We start from the raw sequence: 24495 nt of genomic DNA on the forward strand, positions 1-24495 counted from the left end.
AACAGGATAAGCGGACCTATTCCAGAGGATCTTTGTGGATTACAAAATTTGAATGGACTACTGCTTCACCAGAACCAAATCAGTGGTGCTATTCCAGACTGCATAGGAAATCTCACTGCTCTGAGGTCTCTATACATAGGCAACAACAATTTGAGTTCAGTATCTCCAAGCTTGTGGCGGCTGAATGATCTTTTGCAGCTGAATCTGACTTCAAATGTTCTAGTCGGCTCTCTGTCTCCGGATATTGGAAACCTGAAGACTGCAACAGTACTTGATCTGTCAATGAATCAGTTCTCTGGCACCATTCCTCCCTCAGTTGGCGATATGCATGACCTGATTAATCTTTCATTGGCGCATAATAAATTTGAAGGGTCTATTCCTGAGTCAATTGGTCAGCTAGTAAACTTAGCGGAATTGGATTTATCGCACAACAATCTTTCTGGCAATATTCCAAGGTCCTTGGAGAGAATTCTGTATCTCACCTACTTTAATGTTTCTTTCAATGATTTAAGTGGTGAGATCCCCAATGGTGGCCCCTTCAAGAACTTCGGTGGTGAGGCCTTCGTGTCTAACGGAGGACTCTGCGGTGATCCCAGATACGGTGTTCCCCCGTGCCAGAACACTAAAGTTCATAAATCAAACCGAAGAAAAGTGATTCTACGTGTTGTGTATGCTTTGTTGGGAGCTGCAGCATTAGTTTTCTTCCTTGTCTTGGCATGCGTATTTGTGAGATACCGAAGGAAGGAAATAGCAGCTGCAGAAACTCAGAGTGAAATATCATCCAATGCAACACTATTACGGACATCATATAACGATCTTCTACGAGCAACTGAAGGGTTTAACGATAGCCATTTGCTTGGCAGTGGTGGTTTCAGCTCTGTCTATAAAGGGACTCTCCGGGACGGTGATACCGTTGCCATTAAGGTATTCAACTTACAACAAGAAGGCGCTTTCAAGAGTTTCAACAGGGAATGTGAAGTACTACGTAGCCTTCGACATAGAAATCTATGCAAAGTTATCGGTGCTTGCTCCAACACACATTTCAAGGCCTTGATCCTTGAATACATGCCTAAAGGGAGCCTCGAGAAGTGGATATACTCGGACGACCGTTTCTTGGACATCATACAAAGAACTAGCATAATGATAGATGCAGCATGTGCATTGGAATATCTCCATCATGGTTACTCAATACCCATAGTTCACTGTGATTTAAAACCTAGTAATGTGTTATTGAACGAAGACATGGTTGGCCATCTGAGTGATTTCGGGATCTCTAAGCTGTTAGGTGAAGACGATAGCTTTGTGCAGACCACCACTTTTGCAACATTGGGTTACATTGCACCAGGTAAACCATCTATCCCTTCAACTTTCCAACTTTTAATGTATGATCAATGAGTCCATTTTGCTTCTTTCGACTATTGACAGAGTATGGATCGGAAGGTTTAGTGTCGATAAAGTCAGATGTATATAGCTTTGGGATTATGCTGATGGAAGTTTTTACAAGAATGAAGCCGAGCAGCGAGACGTTAGCTGGAAACTTAAGCCTAAGGGGCTGGGTGAAGAGTTCCATACCTAACGCCATAGCACGAATCATTGATCCCGGATTGTTGAGGTCGGAAGAAAAGATCGTCGTCGATAAAACGTTGGAATGCTTATCTTCCATAATGGAGTTGGCTTTGAAATGCTCCATGGAAAGCCCTGGTGATAGGATTAGCATGGAAGATGTTGTTGAGGCCTTGAAGAAGATCAGGTTTAAGCTCTTGGAATTATTCGCATATATTAAAAAGGGTAGTGTTTAAAGATGGTGAAACTTGATGATATATATGTTGTTCTGTAGTATTCTACAAGGAAGGTACATTCATTAAATACTATATATATATGTATATGAATCGATGATAAGTGAGACATGTTTAAGTTGTTAAATGTATATGATTATACTGATGAAAATAATCTTGCTTGTTGTGGGATTATTTTGTCTTAGGTTATTTGCTTCGGATGTCTACTCCTCTGTATTTTTCTAAAATAGCTAAAAATCTCTTAATGTTTTAAAAATAGGTTAAAGCCCCCTCCTAAAAATTTTAGCAAAAAACTGTCTGCCGCTAAAAACTAAAGGAAGATGGGTTGCACGCGCCTGAGATGCATTTGGCTTCAATTTTTTGCATATTTTGACACTTTTTGTATTTAATTGATCAAAATACCCCAATATTTTATGTGAAATTACTATGATCACATTAAACTCTTTTTAATTCTTTTTTTTTTCCTTTCATTTTTCTCTCTTTTAAAAATATAAATTCTTTTATTCTCAAGTATATTTAAATATCAAAATACAACAAAATGAAAAAATACATTAAAAAAACTAATACATTAAATTTTATTTTTTAAATTTGAATATCTATATCTATTATAATAATTATAAGTTGTAAATTACTTTAAATATAATAATTATTATAATTATTTAAAAAATTAACTAAAATATATATTTAAATTACTTTAAGTACAATAATTATTTAAAATTAATTAACTAAAATATATATTTCATTATTATAACTATCTAAAATTATTTTTAATTAATTAAAATATATTTGATTAACAAAATTAAAAACATAAAAAAATAGAGGTGGCGGCCGTAGAGGCGACAGTAATAGAATTAAAAAAATAAAAAAAAATAGAGGCTGCGGCGATCGTCATCGCCCTCTTTTCCCACACAAACATCAGGCGACAGTGTCACCCAGAGTCGTCGTCACCCAAATTTGGGGATGGAAGGCGGGGTGGGGGGTGGTGGTGATTCAGGAGGGGGTTTTAATTTTGTTTAATTTTTTTAAATAAATTTTTATAAAATATATTATTAATTAATAAAATATAAACCATTGATTTTTTTTTTTATAAATTTAAGATCCAACTGCTAACATTAATTGATCGGATCTGATTGCTCTGGTATAATTAATACAAATTCATTGATTAATAAAATAAGAAATAATATATATGAAGTAAGGGCATAATGATCATTTTATCAAAAAATTAATGCCGTTAGTCATATTTAATAGAAGTGGGCGATTGAACTGAGTTTTTTAAACACAGAGAGGTGTTTTGTCTATTTTCAAATCAGAGAGGGCTTTTTTGCTGAATTTTTAAAATATAGGGGAATTTTATGCATTTTAGCCTTTTAATAATATTCTCAGTGTGTAAGTTTTCAAATATCAAATTTCTAAATATTTTAATTAAAAGATTGGGTAAATTATAATGGACTTTTCTTCAATTAGTCATTATTACAAGCTTTTTGTTGTTTAGAAAATTATAAATACCTTTAAAATTAACGATTGTCTAACATTACAAAAAAAATGCATCATAGCAAAGGCTTTTGCCACAGATTTTGCATTAATATCCGTGGCAAAACTGTTTTGACACGAAAAGTTGATTTTTCCAATAGATAGTAATGTTATAATTATATCTGTTTTCCATCATTGGTAAATTTTTGCACGAATTAACGTCCCTTCTAACAATTGATCCGTTGCAAATATTGCCAAAACTTTGAATTTCAAATGAATTTTGCCACAAACTTTACAACGGACTTTATTATATTTTTCAATGACATTTGTGATAATATCTTCACATCAAAGTTTGCGACAATTTCGTCGCAAGATCTTATTTCATTTACAACAGTATTTGCAATAAAAATTCATGACAAAATTTCAATGCATAGTTTGCAACGATATTTGCAATAATAAAATTGTAACAAATACCACCTTACAATAAACTATCATGAAAATGTATTTATTAGATAACTATTAATTTTAAAAAATATTTATAAGTTTTTAAATAATTAATAATAATATATTTATAATTATAATAAATTTAAAAAAAATCCCTTCCTAACTTATCCTAAAAAAATTATACACTCATGGAAACACCATCTTGATCTCTTTACTCTCACTCTCTATCCACCAACCTCGTAGTTTAAATTTTTTCAATGAATTAGCAAGGAATTAATTAACACGTGCAATTATTATTTCATATTAATTATAGTATTTTATTAATATTAAAAAAATTAGTTACTTTTTATTGCCTTTCAAATTTGATTGGCTTGCAGAAGGGATCATTAAGCTTTGCTTTAATAGTGCTAAATTAAAATAGTATTTGAAGCACATGAAGCAAACTATGTGTGTTTAAAGATTTAATAACAAGTATGGCAAAATTACATTTTTCATCTCATAGGATAGGAGAATCTATATATTTTATTATAATATTCAATTTCTTTTTATAATTAGTTTCGAGAGCCACTTTTTATCGAACGGTAAAATACACATACATGAATCATATGGTTGTCGTTTATTTCTTCTATGAAAGTTGGAAGTGGGACTATACGTGGCAAAAAGTTCCATTTTTGGAAATATTTTACAATTCGAGTAAAATGAAGGACTAAAATTGTTATCTCTTTATATCGTGGAACTAAAAACGCAATTTTTAGTTAAATATATGATACTCGATTGAGGACTTAACTCACTTGTAATTTTATGATTAATTTTATGTTTGATAATAACTATAAATGATCAAAAGTATTTACCAATTAGATTAATTTATTTATTTTTCCTAACTATAAAGAAAATGATGATCTTGTGTCTATTATATTTTTACATTCACATGATAACTCAAATTAGTGATGATCTATTAAGATTAGTTGTTCAATTCTTTCATTTTGATAAAAATTAATACTTATTTAGCTAGTTGAAATGATACTAAAGCCCCGTAGTGTTTAATTATTTCGATTGACTTTTCTATTATTGATATTTTCTTTACCGTGCGTCTATTTTGGCCTCACTAAGCTTTTGCTTATGTATTTCGATTTTCCTCCTTCAAATACAGATAATAATATGAACAAATCAAAGTCTAGCTCCTTACTACCTAGCCCCGGAAATACCAATCATAGCCGTCTCGTCTAGTCTCAATGCTAATGCCTTGACAGCTCTCCAATAGGCAAGTGAAGCAGCCCGAGAGACCTAGAAAAGTTATGGAAGTAGAGGTGAAAGAGGCCTAATTTTTAGGGCATGTGATCTGGCCATTAAACTATTTATTTTAATAAGTATATTATTATTTTGATTTATGTTAGATTACGTCATAAGAATAGTGCCTAAACAAGCGGACCTACTTTTGGGGCGTGACGTAAATATATATACATAAATTGTAAGTATATTTTTAACAAAATTATATAATTTGCTCATGTATAAAAAACATGAATTGTTCTTATGAACATTTACAGAATATATTAATCTAAAGAACTAAAAGAATTTGCTTATGATACAAATAAAATTTTGTCGTTTATATGTTTTTTATCATAAAATTTGAAATATTTTGATTCCTTACACTTTTTTCAAGTGAAAATAAAAATACAAAAATTAAAAACTGTTTTGAAAATTTTAGTTTACTATTAAAATAGCTTTGTTTCAAGTGAAAATAAAAATATAAAAACTAAAAAACTATTTTGAAAATTTTAATTTATTGTTAAAATAGTTTTGTCAAATCAAAATAAATAATGAATGTGATATATGTAAATAAATATAAAACGGTTGGCCTGTAGGAGTCACGTCACTTTACGCTGTCCTAAGATCGTGATGGCCTCCCTCCGTGTAGGTACTATTGGCTCACCACCACGTCAAGATAAAACCCAAGAAGACTCCAACTGGTGTCTTCTATTATGAGCACGTTCACAAGAAAACTAGAGAACTAAACCTTATTAAGTTGTCAAAAAATATGTAGTAAGAAGAATAGAAATGTGAGAATTGGTTGCAAGAGTGAGTTGTGTGTGTTCGTAGACCTCTAACACCTCCTATTTATAGTGTTAGGATAGGACATGTAATACCCAAAATTAAAATAGAAATAATGTTCATTAATGGGGTGTTATAAAATTAAAAGGATGTTACACACTTTAATTTGAAAATTAAAATTGAAATATTATTTATAAGTTTTAAAACTTCAAATTGTAACAAAAACGACTGCAATATGCACAACTTATATACCTTTCACTAGTATATAAAAAAATACAGGATTAAATACAATTTACCTCTATAAAATTTGAAAACTTAAAAAAAATCCCTCTAAAATAAGAAGATACAAAAAACCCACCTAACATTTGAACAATGATGCACATTGTCTCCTTGCCCAGTGTGTTTTTTGCATCATTTTTCAAATGTTAGGGTTTTCTTTTAGTAATTTCTTTTTTCTTTAGTTTTTTTTTTATCTTTCTAATTTCACATTAGGTAAATTACACTTAACCCAAAAATACGAAATGATTACCTTTTGACAACAATTTAGAGCAATTTATAATTTATAGAGGGAAATTGTAATCCGTACCCTACTTGATTGAAATTAAAATAAATATAAAGATAATTATACTCCCCTCTTTTGAGGTTTGCTGTAATTATACGTAAACCTCCTGTGGTTTGGCAAATTACATCTGACATCCCTGAGTTTTGCTTTCGTCTAACAAATAAGTCTTTTCGTTAGTCAAAATTCACCAAAATTACTAATATTAACCAAAAAAAATTTGAATAAAAATTTAATTTACCCGCAATTGATTTATTACTCACTAATTGCAGGGCAAACCTTAGGGGTACTATATGTAATTTCTCAAATCACAGGGGTTTTATGTATAATTAAACCAAACTTCAAGGAAGAGGAGTACAATTATCACTTAATTATATGACAAATGCAATTCAGTTGTTATGTGATATTTGATTCGGCGTCTGGGCAAGAATTTTCTATTTATAGGTGCAACTTTCTTTGCATTTGAACTTTGAGTTCTCTATTGAACAAATAATGATGAGTAGAAGATCATCTAGAGTTGAACAGATATGAGGAAAGCTGTACTACTGGTGTCTGAAATGGTAAACCTCACATTGTTCTTGCATCAACAAATCTTTTGATCATAAAGTATAGCAAGCAACTTTATTCTCCTCATGATCATGCTGTAGGTATGAAGAATGTCACATCTCAGGGGTCAACAGACACAGAATACTTTGATTTTAAGTATGATGATTCTTCATGTAAGAAACAGGAGGATTTACAGCTGGACGAATTACAAGGAATTTGTCATCGTGTTCACACTCGTCGTTCCGGTGCAGAACAGGGTTAGTCTTTTTCAATGATCATTTTTGTATTCTGATGAGTATTTTTATCAATTGTAGTTGATTTTCTTGACTTAGTTTACACTTTCAGACACTTGATTGAAATAGACATGCAATAACCTGACATATTAGGAAAGTCCAACAAATGAATAGCATACGTTTTCTCTTCCACCTCTGATTTTCTGATACAGAAAGTTTCTATTTTTTCCAATGATGAGAGGTGGCTTATTTCCTCTTGTACTTCTCTTGACACAATGTCTAACGGCTTTGTTGGCCATGGCGTTGACCAATATAACCACCGATGAATCAGCGCTTCTGGCATTGAAATCCCGGCTCGCTATAGACCCTTCTCATATATTGTCAAGAAACTGGTCTGATTCTACCTCTGTTTGCAGCTGGATTGGAGTTACGTGTGGTTCTCGCCACCAAAGAGTGACTGCTTTGGATATTTCTACAATGGGACTTGCAGGAAACCTGCCGCCCGATATGGGAAATCTCACCTTTCTTGTGTCACTGAACTTGAGTAGCAACAGTTTTCATGGCAGCCTGCCCCAAGAGCTGGCTCAGTTGAGAAGATTGGAAGTGATCGATTTCAGGTTCAACGACTTCGGTGGAGATGTTCCTTCTTGGTTCGGGTTCTTGGGTGAACTTCAGTTCTTGAATCTTAGAAACAATAGTTTCAGTGGTTTCGGGCCAACTTCTATTGCCAACATGTCGAAGCTTGAGATGCTGGACCTGTCCTACAACTCTTTACAGGGGAAAATCCCTGATGAGATTGGAAATCTGCATAATTTGAAGAGGTTGAGTTTGCAGTTTAACAAGTTTGATGGACTAATTCCAACGACAATCTTCAATATCTCGAGCCTGGAGTCTCTTGCTCTTACTGGGAATAGCTTATCAGGTGATCTGCAAGGTGACCTCTGTCGCAGCCTTCCAAGACTCAATGAGCTATATTTGTCTTCAAATGAGTTGGATGGCCAGATACCTTCAAACATTTCTCAGTGCTCACAACTCCGTCTGCTTTCATTGTCGCACAACAAATTTAGCGGCTCTGTACCTAGTGGAATTGGCAACTTAACGGCACTTGAGATATTGTATCTAGGCTCCAACGACTTGACAGGTAATTTCGTTTCCTCCTATATAAGTATACAAGATTTCTTATCAATCATATGCTTGTAGTTCATCTTTTTCTAGCTTGATCTGTATATTAAGACCTGATACAATTTAGCACGGCCGACAGGTCAAATCCCAGAAGAGCTGGGCGACCTTCGGAACTTGAAGGAGTTAGGCATGGGAGATAACTTTCTTAAAGGCTCTATACCTTCGACAATCTTCAATATTTCCTCACTGCAGTACATTAATATCGCAAACTGTAACCTGACTGGCGCTCTCCCTGCTGATATGTGCTCTGGTTCTTCCCGACTTCAAGAGGTCTTTTTCCATGTGAACGAGTTAGTCGGTGAGCTCCCAGAAAGAATTGGCGAATGCTCAGCACTTCAGATGTGGTCACTATCTTACAACAACATAACTGGAGTCATACCAAGAGGGGTCGGAAATTTAACGATGCTCCAGAATTTTTACGTTGGCTACAACAACTTGATAGGTAGGTAACCTCCAAATTCGGTACAATTGCAGTTCTTATGACATTGATGACTGCTTTTGAACTGAGAGCTTATAATTTCGTAGGCACAATCCCAAAAGAGATAGGCAATCTTCAATCTTTGGAAGTACTGTATTTGGGAGTCAACAACTTAATGGGTACCATTCCAACAGAAATCTTCAACATATCAACTTTACAATCGATTTCCGTTTCGATGAATCAACTCTCAGGCCAGCTTCCATCCAACTTCGGTCACGGGCTACCTAATATAGAAGAACTCTACTTGAACAACAATAATTTAAGTGGAGAAATCCCTGATTCTATTTCAAATTCTTCTAAGCTCACCGTCATAAACTTTGCTGGTAACAACTTTACTGGACTAGTTCCCAACTCCCTTGGAGAGTTGAGTTTCCTGCAGGACATGAACTTGGGTGAAAACAGCTTTGTGAGTAAATCGTCTGAGCTGAACTTCATCTCTTCATTGACAAACTGCAGACATCTGAGAAAGTTGTCTTTAGGGGATAATCTTTTCAGCAGCATTCTTCCTGTTTCTGTTGGGAATCTGTCGAATTCTCTTGAGTATTTCTATGGTTACAATTGCGGCCTTTACGGCAGCATTCCAGATGAGTTTGGGAATCTGACTAATTTGTTCCTTTTAAGTCTCTACGGCAATCAGCTGACAGGATCAATACCGAAGGCACTGGTGAATCTGCAAAAGCTTCAAGGATTAGCTCTTATGCGGAACAGGATAAGCGGGCCTATTCCAGAGAATCTTTGTGGATTACAAAATTTGAATGGACTACTGCTTTACCAGAACCAAATCAGTGGTGCTATTCCAGACTGCATAGGAAATCTCACTGCTCTGAGGTCTCTATACATAGGCAACAACAATTTGAGTTCAGGCATACCTCCAAGCTTGTGGCGGCTGAATGATCTTTTGCAGCTGAATCTGACTTCAAATGTTCTAGTCGGCTCTCTGTCTCCGGATATTGGAAACCTGAAGACTGCAACAGTACTTGATCTGTCAATGAATCAGTTCTCTGGCACCATCCCTCCCTCAGTTGGCGATATGTTTGACCTGATTAATCTTTCATTGGCACATAATAAATTTGAAGGGTCTATTCCTGAGTCAATTGGTCAGCTAGTAAACTTAGCGGAATTGGATTTATCGCACAACAATCTTTCTGGCAATATTCCAAGGTCCTTGGAGAGAATTCTGTATCTCACCTATTTTAATGTTTCTTTCAATGATTTAAGTGGTGAGATCCCCAACGGTGGCCCCTTCAAGAACTTCGGTGGTGAGGCCTTCGTGTCTAACGGAGGACTCTGTGGTGATCCCAGATACGGTGTTCCCCCGTGCCAGAACACTAAAGTTCATAAATCAAACCGCAGAAAAGTGATTCTTCGGGTTTTGTATGCTTTGTTGGGAGCTGCAGCATTAGTATTCTTCCTTGTCTTGGCATACATATTTGTGAGATACCGAAGCAAGGAAATAGCAGCTGCAGAAACTCAGAAGGAAATATCATCGAATGCAACACTATTACGGACCTCATATAACGACCTTCTACAAGCAACTGAAGGGTTTGACGATAGCCATTTGCTTGGCAGTGGTGGTTTCAGCTCTGTCTATAAAGGGACTCTTCGAAACGGAGATACCATTGCCATTAAGGTATTCAACTTACAACAAGAAGGGGCTTTCAAGAGTTTCCACAGGGAATGTGAAGTACTACGTAGCCTTCGACATAGAAATCTATGCAAAGTTATCGGTGCTTGCTCCAATGCACATTTCAAGGCCTTGATTCTTGAATACATGCCTAAAGGGAGCCTGGAGAAGTGGCTATACTCGGACGACTGTTTCTTGGACATCATGGAAAGAACTAGCATAATGATAGATGCAGCATGTGCATTGGAATATCTCCATCATGGTTACTCAATACCCATAGTTCACTGTGATTTAAAACCTAGTAATGTGCTATTGAACGAAGACATGGTTGGCCATCTGAGTGATTTCGGGATCTCTAAGCTGTTAGGCGAAGACTATAGCTTTGTGCAGACCACTACTTTTGCAACATTGGGTTACATTGCACCAGGTAAACCATCTATCCCTTCAACTTTCCAACTTTTAATGTATGATCAATGAGTCCATTTTGCTTCTTTCGACTATCGACAGAGTATGGATCGGAAGGTTTAGTGTCGATAAAGTCAGATGTATATAGCTTTGGGATTATGCTGATGGAAGTTTTTACAAGAATGAAGCCGAGCAGCGAGACGTTCGCTGGAGACTTAAGCCTAAGGGGCTGGGTGAAGAGCTCCATACCTAACGCCATAGCACGAATCATTGATCCCGGATTGTTGAGGTCGGAAGAAAAGATCGTCGTCGATAAAACGTTGGAATGCTTATCTTCCATAATGGAGTTGGCTTTGAAATGCTCCATGGAAAGCCCTGGTGATAGGATTAGCATGGAAGATGTTGTTGAGGCCTTGAAGAAGATCAGGTTTAAGCTCTTGGAATTATTCCCATAGATTAAAAAGGGTAGTGTTTAAAGATGGTAAAACTTGATGATATATATGTTGTTTTGTAGTATTCTACAAGGAACATACATTCATTAAATACTATATATATATATGTATATGAATAGAAGATAAGTGCGACATGTTTAAGTTGTTACATGTATTTACACTCAAGAAAATAATCTTGCTTGCTGTGGGATTATTTTGTCTTAGGGTATTTGCTTTGGATGTCCGGAAGGACGGTTAAATTTCATTTTACTCCTTTGTATTTTTTTAAAATAAGTAAAAATCTCTTTACATTTTAAAAATAGGTTAAAGGCCCTTTCTGTTTTAAAATTTTTTGCAAAAACTCTCTGCAGCTAAAAACTAACGGAAGATGGATTGCACGCGCGTGAAGTGCATTTGAGCTTCAATTTTTGCTTATTTTGACACTTTTTGTATTTAATTGATCAATATATATACCCCAATATTGTATGTGAAATTACTATGATCACATTAACTCTTTTTTTTATTCTTTTTTTTTTCCTTTCATTTTTCTCTCTTTTAAAAATATAAATTCTTTTATTCTTAAATATATTTATATTGAATATGAAATACAATTAAATAAAAAATTACATTAAAAACCTAATACATTTTTTTAAATTTGAATATCTACATCAATATAAATAATAAGCAATTATTAATTATAAGTTATAAATTACTTTAAATATAATAATTATTATAATTATTTAAAATTAACTAAAATATATATTTAAATTAATTTAAGTACAATAATTATTTAAAATTAATTAACTAAAATATATATTTAATTATTCTAACTATCTAAAATTAATTTTAATTAATTAAAATATTCTTGATTAATAGAATTAAAAAATAAAAAAAATAGGGGCGGCAGTAGTAGAGAGTGACGGCGATTGCGATGCCGTTGCCTTCTTTTCCCACACAAATGCCGGGCAATGGCGTCGCCCAGAGTCGCTGTCGCCCGAATTTGGGGGATAGAAGGCAGGGCGCGGGGAGAAGGGAGGAGGCAGGTGGACGGGGGTGGTGGTGATTGGGGAGTGGGTTTTAATTTTGTTTATAATTTTTTATAATATATATTATTAATTAATTAATAAAATATGAACCATTGATTTTTTTTTTTTTATAAATTCAAGATCCAACTGCTAACTAATTAATTGGATCGGATGACTCTGATATAATCAATACGTGGTTAATAAAATAAGAAATAATATATACGAGAACACGGGCATAAAGATCATTTTATCAAAAAATTAATGTCGTTGGTCATATTTAACATAAGTAGGAGATTGAGTTGAGTTTTTATAACACAGAGAGGTGTTTTGTCTATTTTCAAATCAAAGGGGGTTTTTGCTGTATTGACTTGCTGCAAATCAAACAAATTTTTTCTGACTAAACTACTTTTATAATAGTGATGATATACCTCCTCACTGTGTGAGGGTAATTTGATTATAAAAATATTGATTTGACATGTAATAAATCAATAATAAGTCAATCGGGGGTAAGTATAAATTCTTATCTGTTTTTTTTTTATTAATATCAGCAAATTCAGTTAATCTTAACTGATGGAAGGTATTTATTAGATAGAAGCAAACCTCAGGGTATTAGATGTACTTTTTCAAATCACAGGGAATTTACGTGTAATTACACTAAATTTTAGGGGTGGGAAATGTAATTATATCAATATTTAAAGCTTCAACATGATTTTTTTTTCTTTTGCATGTTTTTTTGTGAAAGTTTCTATTGATGTTTGAAAGGATTATTTTTTAAAACATAAATAAATAAACAAAATAAACAAATCAACACCTCGAGATGCATCTTGAAATTGAAAACTGTAGTGTATATAGCTCTCTAACTAACATACTATTATTGTTTTTAGTTAATAAAATTTACATTTACCTAAAAAAAATTTTATTACATGACTTAGATACTGATAGTAGATCATGCAAACAGTTTGCACCAAAACAGGACTTCTGGTAAGAAAATATCAATTATATTCCCAAACTTGAGTGCTGCTACTAACCAGCAAAATTCAAACTTGAACTTATATTATGATATTTTAAATTGAACATCATTCTCCTTTCAAACTAACAACAGAAAACCTAAGTAAAAGTTGCATGCTTGTGGTAAAAAAAACATGATTGGCCAATAGTTCTAACGGATGTTAGTGTGACGGGTTTTTTTTTTTTTTGGCAACATTTTGACTTTGTTTCGTATCTTTCAACAGAATATAGGGTTAAATTTACAATCTCATAAAGTGTGAGGTCAAATTTGAAATGACCCTAAATTGTGGGAGTAATTTTGCAATTTTGCCGCCTCCAACTCTTGCTAACTCATGTTTATTTCGATTTGATTTGATGGGCTCACTTCATCATAGCAGGCAAGTTTTGTCAATAGATCTCCGCATCTTGCATAACTAACATCAATCAATCTCAAGGAAAAGTCAGTAAAGCTGCCTAAGATGAACTTGGACTAATCCTTCTTTGAATGGAATTGATTTCAATAGTCAAGCTTACAGTAGGATGTAGCTCTTTACTCCTCTCTCTCAGAACAATCACATGGAAAACACAAATCCATCTTTACCTCTACATTCATAAAGATTTTGATCCTTTTATATTCCCATATCTTCGTCTGAGGATGGATTATCTACGTCACTCTCGCTCTCTGAATGGTCATTTCTTGGATCTGCAGACCTTTCTCCGGATAATGAAGAGTGCTTGAGTGCATTATATTTGACAAACTTTACTTGCTTTGTATTTTCACCCTTCTTAGTTTTCCGTTTTCTTCCTCCTTGTACCGGTGATTGCATTGAGTGCGCAGCAGCTGTAAATGCAGCACTCATGCTTTCGTTCATCTGTTTGCTGTCCTCATTTCCGTATTCTTTTTTACCCTTGTTGTCAATGTAAAAGAGAAGATTGGAATCTGGTTTCTGATCTTCTTCCATGCTTGCACCCGCCTCTTCTTTTGAATTAAATGCAGCTCGGAAATTTGACATATCATCATCAAATATCTTAATTCCTTTATTCTCTATGTTTAACATCCATTCTGCAGTGCACAAGACAGCTTTGAATAACACAAGTATAGCTGTAAGTTTAAATGCTTGCTGAATGGTAATAGAACTACTTACTTAGAAATGCTCTTGGTGATGATCCTGTTGGTGCATTGGTGCCGGATTCATAACCAATCTCCGTCCTGACCCATTTAACTGTTAAGGTAGGCAAACTAGAATTAGCAAAAGCATTCAAATAGGAAATAGCTTTCGTGTGGTCTCCACGATCCCTGCAGAAAAGCAGAAATATCTTTACATGAGATTCATTTCAGATGAGAAATTTTTCCAAACTACTTCATTAATCATTATTCCCCCACCTAAATAGTTCAATCGCTTCGTAAGTTGCCATCAATTTGGTAATAATGACGCGCTTTGCATACTTCGCTGGTAATTGACCCAAGCTATCAGGACTGAGGAAAGAATACTCCACCACTATCAAAGCATCAAAAAGAACTTCTCTCAAACCATCTTGATGTTCAAGGTTCTGCAGAAAGTTGAGAAAAAAAGCAATCTCTCTATAATCAGGATAGATTGGACTGAGTGGCAAGAGGAACAAATGCCACGAGATTCTGTTCAAGAGTGTAACTCATGGCACCAGCACACTAAATACTCCAATAATAACCAACAGAATGATCAAGCACTAGCAGATGCATGAGAAGTTAACTAACCACGAGGGAGGTTATAGGCAACACTTGTTCGATCAGCATGGTCGCAAGGGTCACTGCAGACACAGGCAGAAGAGAAATAAAAAAATTATCAACTCAAATTCATGTGATTATATAAGAATATTTGTGTTACTCCGCCAAATTAAGAAGTTTTTATCTTCGAGTTGTTAAACAATGCAATCTCCATCGGAAAAATATTCCAAAGCCAACAATTTGTAATAATGATTTCCCTGGCCAATAACACATGTGGCAAAAAGCAAGATAAGCAAAATGTCCCCTTTTATGTGGATATTTTGTTAATGCAGCAAGTATTTTCCTAATGATACTTCTCTAGATTGGGCAACTTTTGTGTTTTTTCCTTGAACAAAAACATTAATATTCATAAAAAAACAGAAAACAATGGGGCTCGATTTTCAGCTTTCACTAAGATAATAATAGGCCAAGCAAGGTGCTGAGTCACAGTTGCAGCAGAGACCCTAAGAAAATTCAGTTGCATGCATTTCATAAGTATCAAAATTGGTTAAGTGTACTGACCTAGAAGGATGTAGGAATGCATACCAACAAGATTCCAACATCGGGGATTCCATAAATGAGGCAGATAGTGGTTTATAATTTGCCATGGTTACTAGTGAAGAAATGATCTTATTGCTCTTAAGAACGCGATTTCAGCTGGAATGTGATGTGAAGAGGGGGAGAAGAAGTTTCCTTAGCCAACCTAATGCATGATGCTGACTGTCACACCATGGTTGCGGATGCAAGTCATTTAGTAAAAGAGGATCTGTGGTGGTAAACGAGATGGCCAAGATTGGGCCTTGTGGATGGAGGTGAAATTTGAATCATAGAACACAGAAGCACGAGAAAAAGAAAAGAAGAATGTTATAGCAAATGGCACATGAAAATCATATCAATCAGAATTACCAGTCATCAAAGTCTGCGAGGTTAAATATAACTTTGTCAGGAACCTTTAGTGTGTCGTCAAATAACATAAGGCTAGGCTGGCCAAGAGAGTGAAACTTTAAAAATTCCTACTTAACATAAACTATTTAATACTGCACAAGATATAATACAATGCTAACCATAGAAGTATGAACTTCCCAATGCAGTGATGGAACCAACTATCCAAGATTTGAGCTCAATCTGCATTTTCTCTCCAAATCCCTCCTCTCTAATTTTCCAGCACAACTTCAACAAGCACGCCTCAGCAACCACAAAACTTGCAAGGTCGACAATCCCACATCCTTCAATACTAACCCTCGTCACAATGCTATCGCTCAAGAGTGGAAAGAACACCCTCAAGGATTCTACATTCTTGTCTTGTGCCCCATCATCCACCAGCCAAAAACTAATCAAATCTCCCAGCGGCCTAACCAAATCCTCTAAATCATCAAAATTTCCATCAAACCCATTACAGCAGACATTTATATAACCAAGAATAGAATCCACCAGTGTCTTGATTTCTCCATTAAGCTTTTTCTCCTTCTTGGGCCCCAACTGAAAGCCCTTCACATCAAGTATAAAGCCATGCAAATAGTATATAACAGGCGCAACTAAAGCTATGCTTTTTACGGAACTGCAAGAAGCGGAGCAAGAAACTATAAGCTGAAATAAATCTTTAATCGCTAAAATCCGGCTGAAAGGATCAGTTTTTGGCGTGCTACAGGAAGTAAAAGTCAAAGCTGTGTAAACCCAAATGCTCTCCAGAGGCGGGTCAGCTTTAGATTGCACGAATTCTTGAAACTCGGAGGTAAAATTTGTGGAGTTCCTGGAATTAGAGTTTCGCATGGAGGTTAATAGAGCTTCAATCGATTGGTTCAGGGAAATTTCGTAGTTTTTGCCAATAAAATGAGGGAGATTGTGGGATCTGGGAGCAGCGAGGGTTGACGCCATTGCAGGAGCAGTGAAGTGCTTAAACCCTATAATTTGATTTCGGATATTTGGGGGTAGTGATAATTAGGGTTTTAGCAGTTGGGTGGAGATCTCCTGCACCAGCGGTCTACTCTTTTTGTTCAAAGATTTGGCTTTTCCCTTTTATTTTTAATTATGAAACTCACTATATTTATATTTTAAATGATAAAATAAACCCCTGAAATTAGATATATTATATAAATATTTTATGTCCTTTGCAAAATTATAATTACATTATCTGACTCAGTGATACTTTCATAGTGCAATTTAATTCAATAAGTGTATTTATAAGTTTGTACTCCTAAACAGGGAGTGTACGTATAATTATAATTAGACTTATATATATTTTGTATTCTTGAATTATGCATTTTATGTCATTTACACTCCTAAAGTATGAAACGTAACAAAGACATCCCTGACAAAATAATTTTATTATTGATAGGACAAAAATGGCCTTCTCATTTACCTCTATATATTTTATTTTACTTTCTAAAATATATTTTACTAAAATATATCTCCCAAACTATTTCTAGAGATTTAAAAATTTTAGTCACATTTTATTTTAAAAATAATATTTATAATTTTTTATAAGTTTTAGAACACAAAAAATATTTATAAACTCAATATATGCAAATATATTTTACAAAATAAATAAATTATGTTAAAAAAATATAGGTAAATATGTGTTAATACTTAATGCATATAATATTATAGAAAAAGTTGTTGTATAACTTATTAATTTTTATTCAACTACATGTCCACATAATAAAATATATCATATTATTATTTAAAAAATATAGAATATTATATTACTAATATTGTAGATTTGCATATTTTATAGTATATACATATATAGGTTCGATGTAATATTTAGAAATTTGCATTGATAATTTATTTTTTTTAAAAATTCAGTATAGAAAAGCACAAGCAAAATTTATGTAGATTTTTACCAGTTATATAAAAAGAATTATAAATTTATGGAGTTTATACAAATTTTATATTCAGTATAAAAATGGTGTTTATTTTAAATAAAAAATTATAATAATTTAGATTATATTTACAAGAATGACTGCAATAGAGATATTTTAGGGATGTAAATAATAAAGGCATTTTCGTCATAAAAAATTAGTGTATATCACAAGAGACTATTTTGTTACGTTTTATAATTTAAAGATGTAAATGCACTTTACGTATAATTCAGGCGTGCAAACAGTATTTAACCCTTGTAATTACAATCACATGACATGTACTTGAAATTTTTACAAATTGTAAGTGATATTTGTATAATCAAACCTAATTCAAAAGTATTTTATGAAACTTATCCTATTTTAAATGATAAGTTGGTTAATTCTTTTGTTTTTTTAGTTAATTACATTTAGAACTCCTTTAAAAAGGTGAAAGTACACTTTTCCCAATAAAAGCTTTAAATCTACACTTACTTTCCGTCTTAAAATTTATTGTGTACGTCTGATCCTCTTTTGTTAGAATTTGAACAAAAAATATTGAGATTAACGAAAAAAATTACATAAATTTTTAATTTTATACCTAATTTAGCAGTTTAATACAATAACTTTGTACTTAGAAAAAAAAAAAAAAAGTATTTGCATCACTCCCCTTCAAATGATTTCTTAATTCCTTCACGCCCCTTTGAATAATTTTGTATATAAATCACAATTACTTTAAAGTTAATTTGCACCATATATCAATATAATTTTTTTTCTAACTTTTTTCTTTAATATTATCATAATTATACTATAGTTCCATTTATTATAATTTTAACCCCCCTAAAATAACTAATTTGGATTATCGTAATATTCATTATTAAAATATTCTCAAATATACTTATTTTTCCCCCTACAAAAATGCTCACTTTAACTCATTGACTCTATTCATAATTTTCTTATTATGAAAATTTAAAGTAAATTATTTAACACATATAATAAATATTTAGATTAGATACATCTTTCAATGTATAAATTTGGTTGGATGGTTCAAATAAAAAATATATTTCCTCAAATAAAATTTACATTTCTCTCCTTTTAAGTTTTTAATTTTTCTAATTCGAACGCGTGCTCTATCTTTTAACGTTACATTTTTAAAAAATGATCTTTACATCTTTTCTTTATTATTAAATTATATTAATTATATTTAAATTTAAATTATATTTTAAATAAAAATTCATTTGCATCACCAATACTAATAAGAAGTTTTTCGATTCGATATCTATCACTTCAGTGATTAATAGGTCAAAATGAATCACAATATATATATAAATATAAAAATAGAATTCACATAAAATTATTACTTAAATTCTAAGTCTGGAACTATGTGATTTGGGGGCCAGCACACGTGGATTTGATCAACCAATCAGAAACAAGAAAACACGTAAGTCTCACTGCAGAAAGCACGACGTCGTACACCGGGGCCAACAAATGAAACGAAAGCAGTAGAAAGTCAGTGACAGCTCTCATCAGTGTGTGTTGTGCGTTTTTCTGGGGGTGTAAACTATGGCGAAATCTGATCAGACATTGCTAGTGCTAGTGATGTGTATAGCCGTGATAGCATGTTCATGGATGCCTACATCCCACTGCGCCAAGAAACCAGTCGGAGTGGCGAGAAAAGAAGACATTCCCTATATAAAATGTCAAGTCTGTGAGAAGTTGGCATCCCAATTATACCACCAGGTTCAAGCCAAACAAGCTGAGATCTCACCAAAAAAGGTGATTTTTTCATCTGGGCTTCTCTCCGAATCCTATGAAGAAGGTTTTTTTTTTTTTTCTTTTTTATTATTATTTTTACAGTAGAGAATTGCGCCAGTGATTCTCCATTTTTTTCCTCTCTTGCTCCAATTACCCACATAATTGTAGGCTCAGACAATTACGTTTCTTGGTAGTTTTTTTGCGTTTATATTGTTATGTTGGAGTTCTATGCTTTATGTTGTGATTGTGTGATGTGATGATTTTAGAGCTTTTCCTGTTTTTGCTCGAGTTGATAAGTTTCTGTATAAATATTGGGAACAGATATCGGAGTATCAAATCATAGAAATTGCGGAGAATGTCTGTAATCTGAAGAAAAAAGAAGCTGATTGGATCCTTAAAATTGATATTGTGGAGAAAGGGGATAAATTGGAGGTAAAGGAAGATACAGTTGCAATGTTTTTTTTTTTTTCCGGTCAGTTATGATGAGGTTGCTTACAGTTTAAATCTTGTACTCAGCTCGTCGAACACGACTCTGAAGGACAATGTAGTTCAGAATGCAAAACGATAGAACGAGCTTGTCAAGAGGTGAGATTGCTATCGCATTTGTGGATTTTTGGATCAAGTTTACTGGAATGGAACTCCGAAATCTTTTCCTTAGGCTAAAAGTTTACCCTATCTGATAATATTTTCCTCATCTCTCAGCTGCATGTACTGAAATTCGTCGGATCCATGTTGTTCACTATTGAACTTTCTTGCCACATACCTGATAGATCTCTACTTTCTTGATGTGCTCTGGTTTTTGTAATAGGCATTTTCAGTAAATTATTGTTGAAATGGACCCGGTTAACAAGGGGAAAGCTGATTTTCATATTTCAAACAGGAAAAAAATGGGATAGGCCTTCGCCTTCTGTAGTTTCATGCTTCTTTGAACCATATCAAATCTGATTCTTAATACAGTCTTGAGGGATTTGCTTTATTTTTCAGTTCCTTGAACAATGATCAAACAACTGGAGTACTTAATACAAGTAAATATGTATATTTGCTTGATTGAGATAAATAATCTTTCAGTGACTTTTCCTTATTTTGAGACATCAATCACCTTCATCACCCAAAAATTGAATCGAACAACTAAATTCTTGAACTGGGATCATGCAGGTTTTGGGTTATGCTGATACTGATATTGCAGAATACTTGTATAAAAAGAAGCCCCAGCTTGATTCTTTGGTGAATTTCATCTGCAAGGACCTTACAGAAGCATGCAATTCAAAGCCACCTCCGGTTCCTAAGGTACTGCTCTAAAACTCACCCAGTTTCATCAGCAGTCTTTTATATGTAAGAAATTTGTGCTTGTTGCAAGCCATTGTGATTAGATACTTTTTAGTTATGAGATGAAGAGTTTATTGGAAGTCATAGAAACTGCGGAAAGAATTTGATTTTATTTTGTTTGCATGATTGCTACAAGATTCTTGATGTTTTATAATTACTAGGGAGAAGCATGTTAGATAGTAGCCATGATGTGTTAACAGAAGTAGAGGACTAGGAAGATGTTAGAGAAGGTATATTACAGAAATCATAGTTATGAAACTCTGAGAATGTGTTACATGCATGAAATGTAGACAAATTGCCAAGGTCATGCAGAATGATGGGAAGGTGAAGCTTTAGAAACTTTATATAAAAATTCAAAGTGAAATATTTAGAATGACTATTGTTCTGTGCCCACACTAATTCTTACCCTAATCCAATTTTTCCGCTCCCTCATAATCAAGAATTCCAGTAAATAACATATGCTTCCCCCTGAACCCTCTGCATCCATTCTTTTCTTTCCCCTCCGTTGTCTAATACCATTTAAGTCCGCATTCAAAAGCACTGATAACGATTGTGGTATTAAAAAAAACGTAGTCTTGGTTAGGTCAAGCGAACTTGCTAGAATAATTCAAGATGAAGCCCTAGTCTTAGGAGACAAATTGTCCTGATAAATCTTGGCTGTTGATTTGTCTGTGTGCTCAACTGAGGTGTGCCTGAGCCCCTTTTATATTCTTTGCCAAAGAGAAAACATATAAATGAACCTGTAGAGTCCTGCCCACATCATTCCATGCTGGAAGAGTACATGATCAGGGATGAAGCATGTTGCAGGATACATGTGACATCTTTGAGCATTGTGTGGCGCTTTTACTATTGACATAGCAATAGGAATATCAGCAGTTGGACAATTTCTCCCACTAACTGGTAACCGATGAGAGGAGACCCATTGTATTCAACAGTTTAAAGCAGCAAACACTCTAAGGAGAAATGTTTATACACATTTAGACATGATCTGGCAAAATTATAAGAGGATTGCTAGTAAAATTATTCTAGTTTACTTTCGTGGTAAAATAGTACCTTTGCCAGTTTTTGTTGAGATGGAACACCGGGTAGTCCTGAAGAGTTCTTGAACTTTATCTGTTTGTTTTGCGAATATGTTTCCTTTGGGTCTCATTCTTCTTGGTTGACACCACCTGACTCTAATTTGTTATACATACTTGCTTAAACTTCCGAAATTAGTTATACTTTCGTTGTAGGATGATGCATGAGTTATTTACTTTCTTTTATATATATTATGATGTAGAGAGAGGGAGAGAGTAGATTAGATGTCTTGGTGTTTTCTCCAGTCAATGATTGAGCCTGTTTCTATGTAAAACAACAATAGAATGATGAATTACTTTGATCATTATCAGCTTCTTTTGTTTTTATTTCTTTTCGCATGGATTCGAGCTGCATGGCTTGAGTGTTACAATAATGAAACCTGATCCTGGTTTTAGCCTATGCCTAAAAAATTTGATATATCAGCTTGTAAGTTAAGATAGATCCTCTTTGGTGAAAACTTGGCATTATCGCACAGGTATATTTAGCTCAAAAAGCAAATGTTCTCTACTGTAATTTATTTAATAGTTGAATGAATTTTATGAAGTAAAATTCTCTCACCCTGATTCCATTAAAGACTCCAGATATTCTCCATTTTCTCACTATCTCCGTATTGCTGCATTCAAGATCTACAACTGCTCGACTATTTGCAATTCGTCTATATTACTGAATTTGTCTACTCTCATTTGAGATGTAGACATTGAGTTACTATGAAGCCCTCTGAGGCACCACTTTCTGTCCTTCTCGTGCCTCCAAAAGAGATGAACTTTGTTACTTTGATATAATATTTTCATAGTTGTTTGATATGAATTTGTAAATTCAGCTGGGCTTTGTCAACCACACTACATCATCTTCTAGAATTCTTGATCAGTTTCTGACTGCAGAGCTAATAGTTACCACAAAGCTATTGAAAATCCTCTTTCGAGACTTCTCACAGTTAGATGAAATAAATCACAACCAAGCCAATAGAAGATTACCTGCAAGCATGACCTAGTTATAGAGTCGCAATTATTTGGTTGGACTTCATTTTTTTGACTTTCCAAAGCTGATTCCAGTGTATTTTGTAGTGCACATCGCGAGCTTACCTTTTCCTTTCTCTCCACAGTTACTGATCCTATAATCTCTTGAGAACCTATCAAAATAAGTCCCCGTTTCTTAAAACGAAAATTCTTTCCAAAATTATTCCTCACGTAAAGCCATGATGTGTTACGACTAACTCTTGTATTTGCTTTATTCTTGAGAGCCTCAGGTTTTCTTTGGTCCTATCTCTAAGGTGTTTTCCTTTGTTTTTGAAAGATAGAGCGAAAGAAGCGAGGTAAAGATTATATGAGCATAAGATAAAAATAAATATAAATTAAAACACAATAAAGTGTGTATTCTACAAAAACACACACAAACATACAAAATGTCTTCGACTGTCTTTCTGATAACAAAAAATTGGAAACACAGCTTAAATTCTGGAAACGTGTTTCTAGTGGTTCATTGTATGTTTGTTTATATGCTTGAACCAATGGTGATTGTCTGAAGATGTCCATTTGAGAACAACATGCTCTTGTTTCATGTGTATCATTTTTTTTGCTCTTCAGGATAGGACTCCTGGAGAACCCTTTGTTGCCAAGTCGGAGAAAGAGGCAGAAATGGAGAGGCTACTGAAATCCATGGAGGTAGAAGACAATCAAACAATTGACTGCATTTCTTTTCGTCCATCCTTAAAAATTCAAAATGTATTTACTTGCTCCAGGGAATGCCAGGAGCTCCAGGCATGAAGATGTACTCAAGGGAAGACTTGATGAACCAAAACTTTGGCGACGAAGACGCAGATGATGACGACGACGATGATGAAGCAGATCTTCCCAAAAATTTGGTAAGAACAAGATCCAATACCTCTTTAACTCACACCAAACTAGCTAATTGATACTTACCCCATGTCGAAAATTTGATACAGGGAAAAGTACTGAGGCAAAAAGATGCTAAAAAGTACGACTGGAAGGAACGGATTGTGACAGGAGTTCAGGATGCGGGGGAGAAACTGAAAGGCCATGCTGACAGAGTTTCGAACAAAATAAGACGGTGGTGGAGAAGCAAGAAAACAAGCTGGGAGAAGAGTTCAAAGTCCGGTAAAGCAGAGCTATAGAGTTCAACGGCCAAGGAAACAACACGGCCCCCCTCTGCTACCCTTGTACTTAATCTGTGTTCGTAATTTCAGTTTCTAGCAGCGCAACCATACGGCTACGACACAAAACTTGTATTTCTGGAGAACTCTCAAAAGCAACTTTTGGGTCCGCCCATCAATTTTGTAATCTGTCAACACTCTTTGCATCAACCACTTAGCACCAACTGAATGCCACATTATTCCTGGTTTGACCATTGAGCGACAAGCTGCTTGCAACCCAACCCGTAAACTATACTAGCAGTCGGGCTGATGATAATAAGTATACTAAAAATGATAAAAGTAATAATGCACACTAGCAGTTGCTCTCTATTTTTTCATTTGTATTTGTTAAAGAAGTGCAGTTGCTAAATTCAATTT

At 34.1% G+C, this 24495-nt stretch overlaps 4 protein-coding genes across 4 annotated transcripts; 3 read left to right on the plus strand and 1 right to left on the minus strand.

Moving 5' to 3' along the window:
- Window positions 1-700: 700 nt before the first annotated feature.
- Window positions 701-1814, plus strand: LOC148788174 (putative LRR receptor-like serine/threonine-protein kinase At3g47570). The gene is made up of 2 exons (XM_088880397.1): window positions 701-1345; window positions 1426-1814. Exons 1-2 carry the CDS (start codon window positions 1066-1068, stop codon window positions 1797-1799), a joined length of 654 nt encoding a protein of 217 aa, XP_088736523.1. The 5' UTR covers window positions 701-1065; the 3' UTR covers window positions 1800-1814.
- A 5499-nt stretch (window positions 1815-7313) lies between these two features.
- On the plus strand, window positions 7314-11386 carry LOC105162156 (uncharacterized). Its single transcript, XM_020693896.2, has 4 exons — window positions 7314-8238; window positions 8359-8721; window positions 8805-10808; window positions 10889-11386. Exons 1-4 carry the CDS (start codon window positions 7329-7331, stop codon window positions 11239-11241), a joined length of 3630 nt encoding a protein of 1209 aa, XP_020549555.2. The 5' UTR covers window positions 7314-7328; the 3' UTR covers window positions 11242-11386.
- Window positions 11387-13709: 2323 nt separating this feature from the next.
- On the minus strand, window positions 13710-16964 carry LOC105162014 (uncharacterized). The gene is made up of 5 exons (XM_011079913.3): window positions 16038-16964; window positions 14965-15017; window positions 14614-14780; window positions 14375-14526; window positions 13710-14292 (listed from the first exon to the last, which is right to left on the minus strand). Exons 1-5 carry the CDS (start codon window positions 16846-16848, stop codon window positions 13859-13861), a joined length of 1617 nt encoding a protein of 538 aa, XP_011078215.1. The 5' UTR covers window positions 16849-16964; the 3' UTR covers window positions 13710-13858.
- Window positions 16965-19293: 2329 nt separating this feature from the next.
- LOC105162013 (nucleophosmin) lies at window positions 19294-24288 on the plus strand. Its single transcript, XM_011079912.3, has 7 exons — window positions 19294-19586; window positions 19887-19997; window positions 20082-20150; window positions 20721-20852; window positions 23552-23629; window positions 23707-23829; window positions 23911-24288. Exons 1-7 carry the CDS (start codon window positions 19374-19376, stop codon window positions 24097-24099), a joined length of 915 nt encoding a protein of 304 aa, XP_011078214.1. The 5' UTR covers window positions 19294-19373; the 3' UTR covers window positions 24100-24288.
- The last annotated feature ends 207 nt before the right edge of the window (window positions 24289-24495 follow it).

This window comes from Sesamum indicum, linkage group LG5 (assembly GCF_026168435.1).
Source record: "Sesamum indicum cultivar Baizhima isolate 11 linkage group LG5, ASM2616843v1, whole genome shotgun sequence".
NCBI lineage: Eukaryota > Viridiplantae > Streptophyta > Magnoliopsida > Lamiales > Pedaliaceae > Sesamum > Sesamum indicum.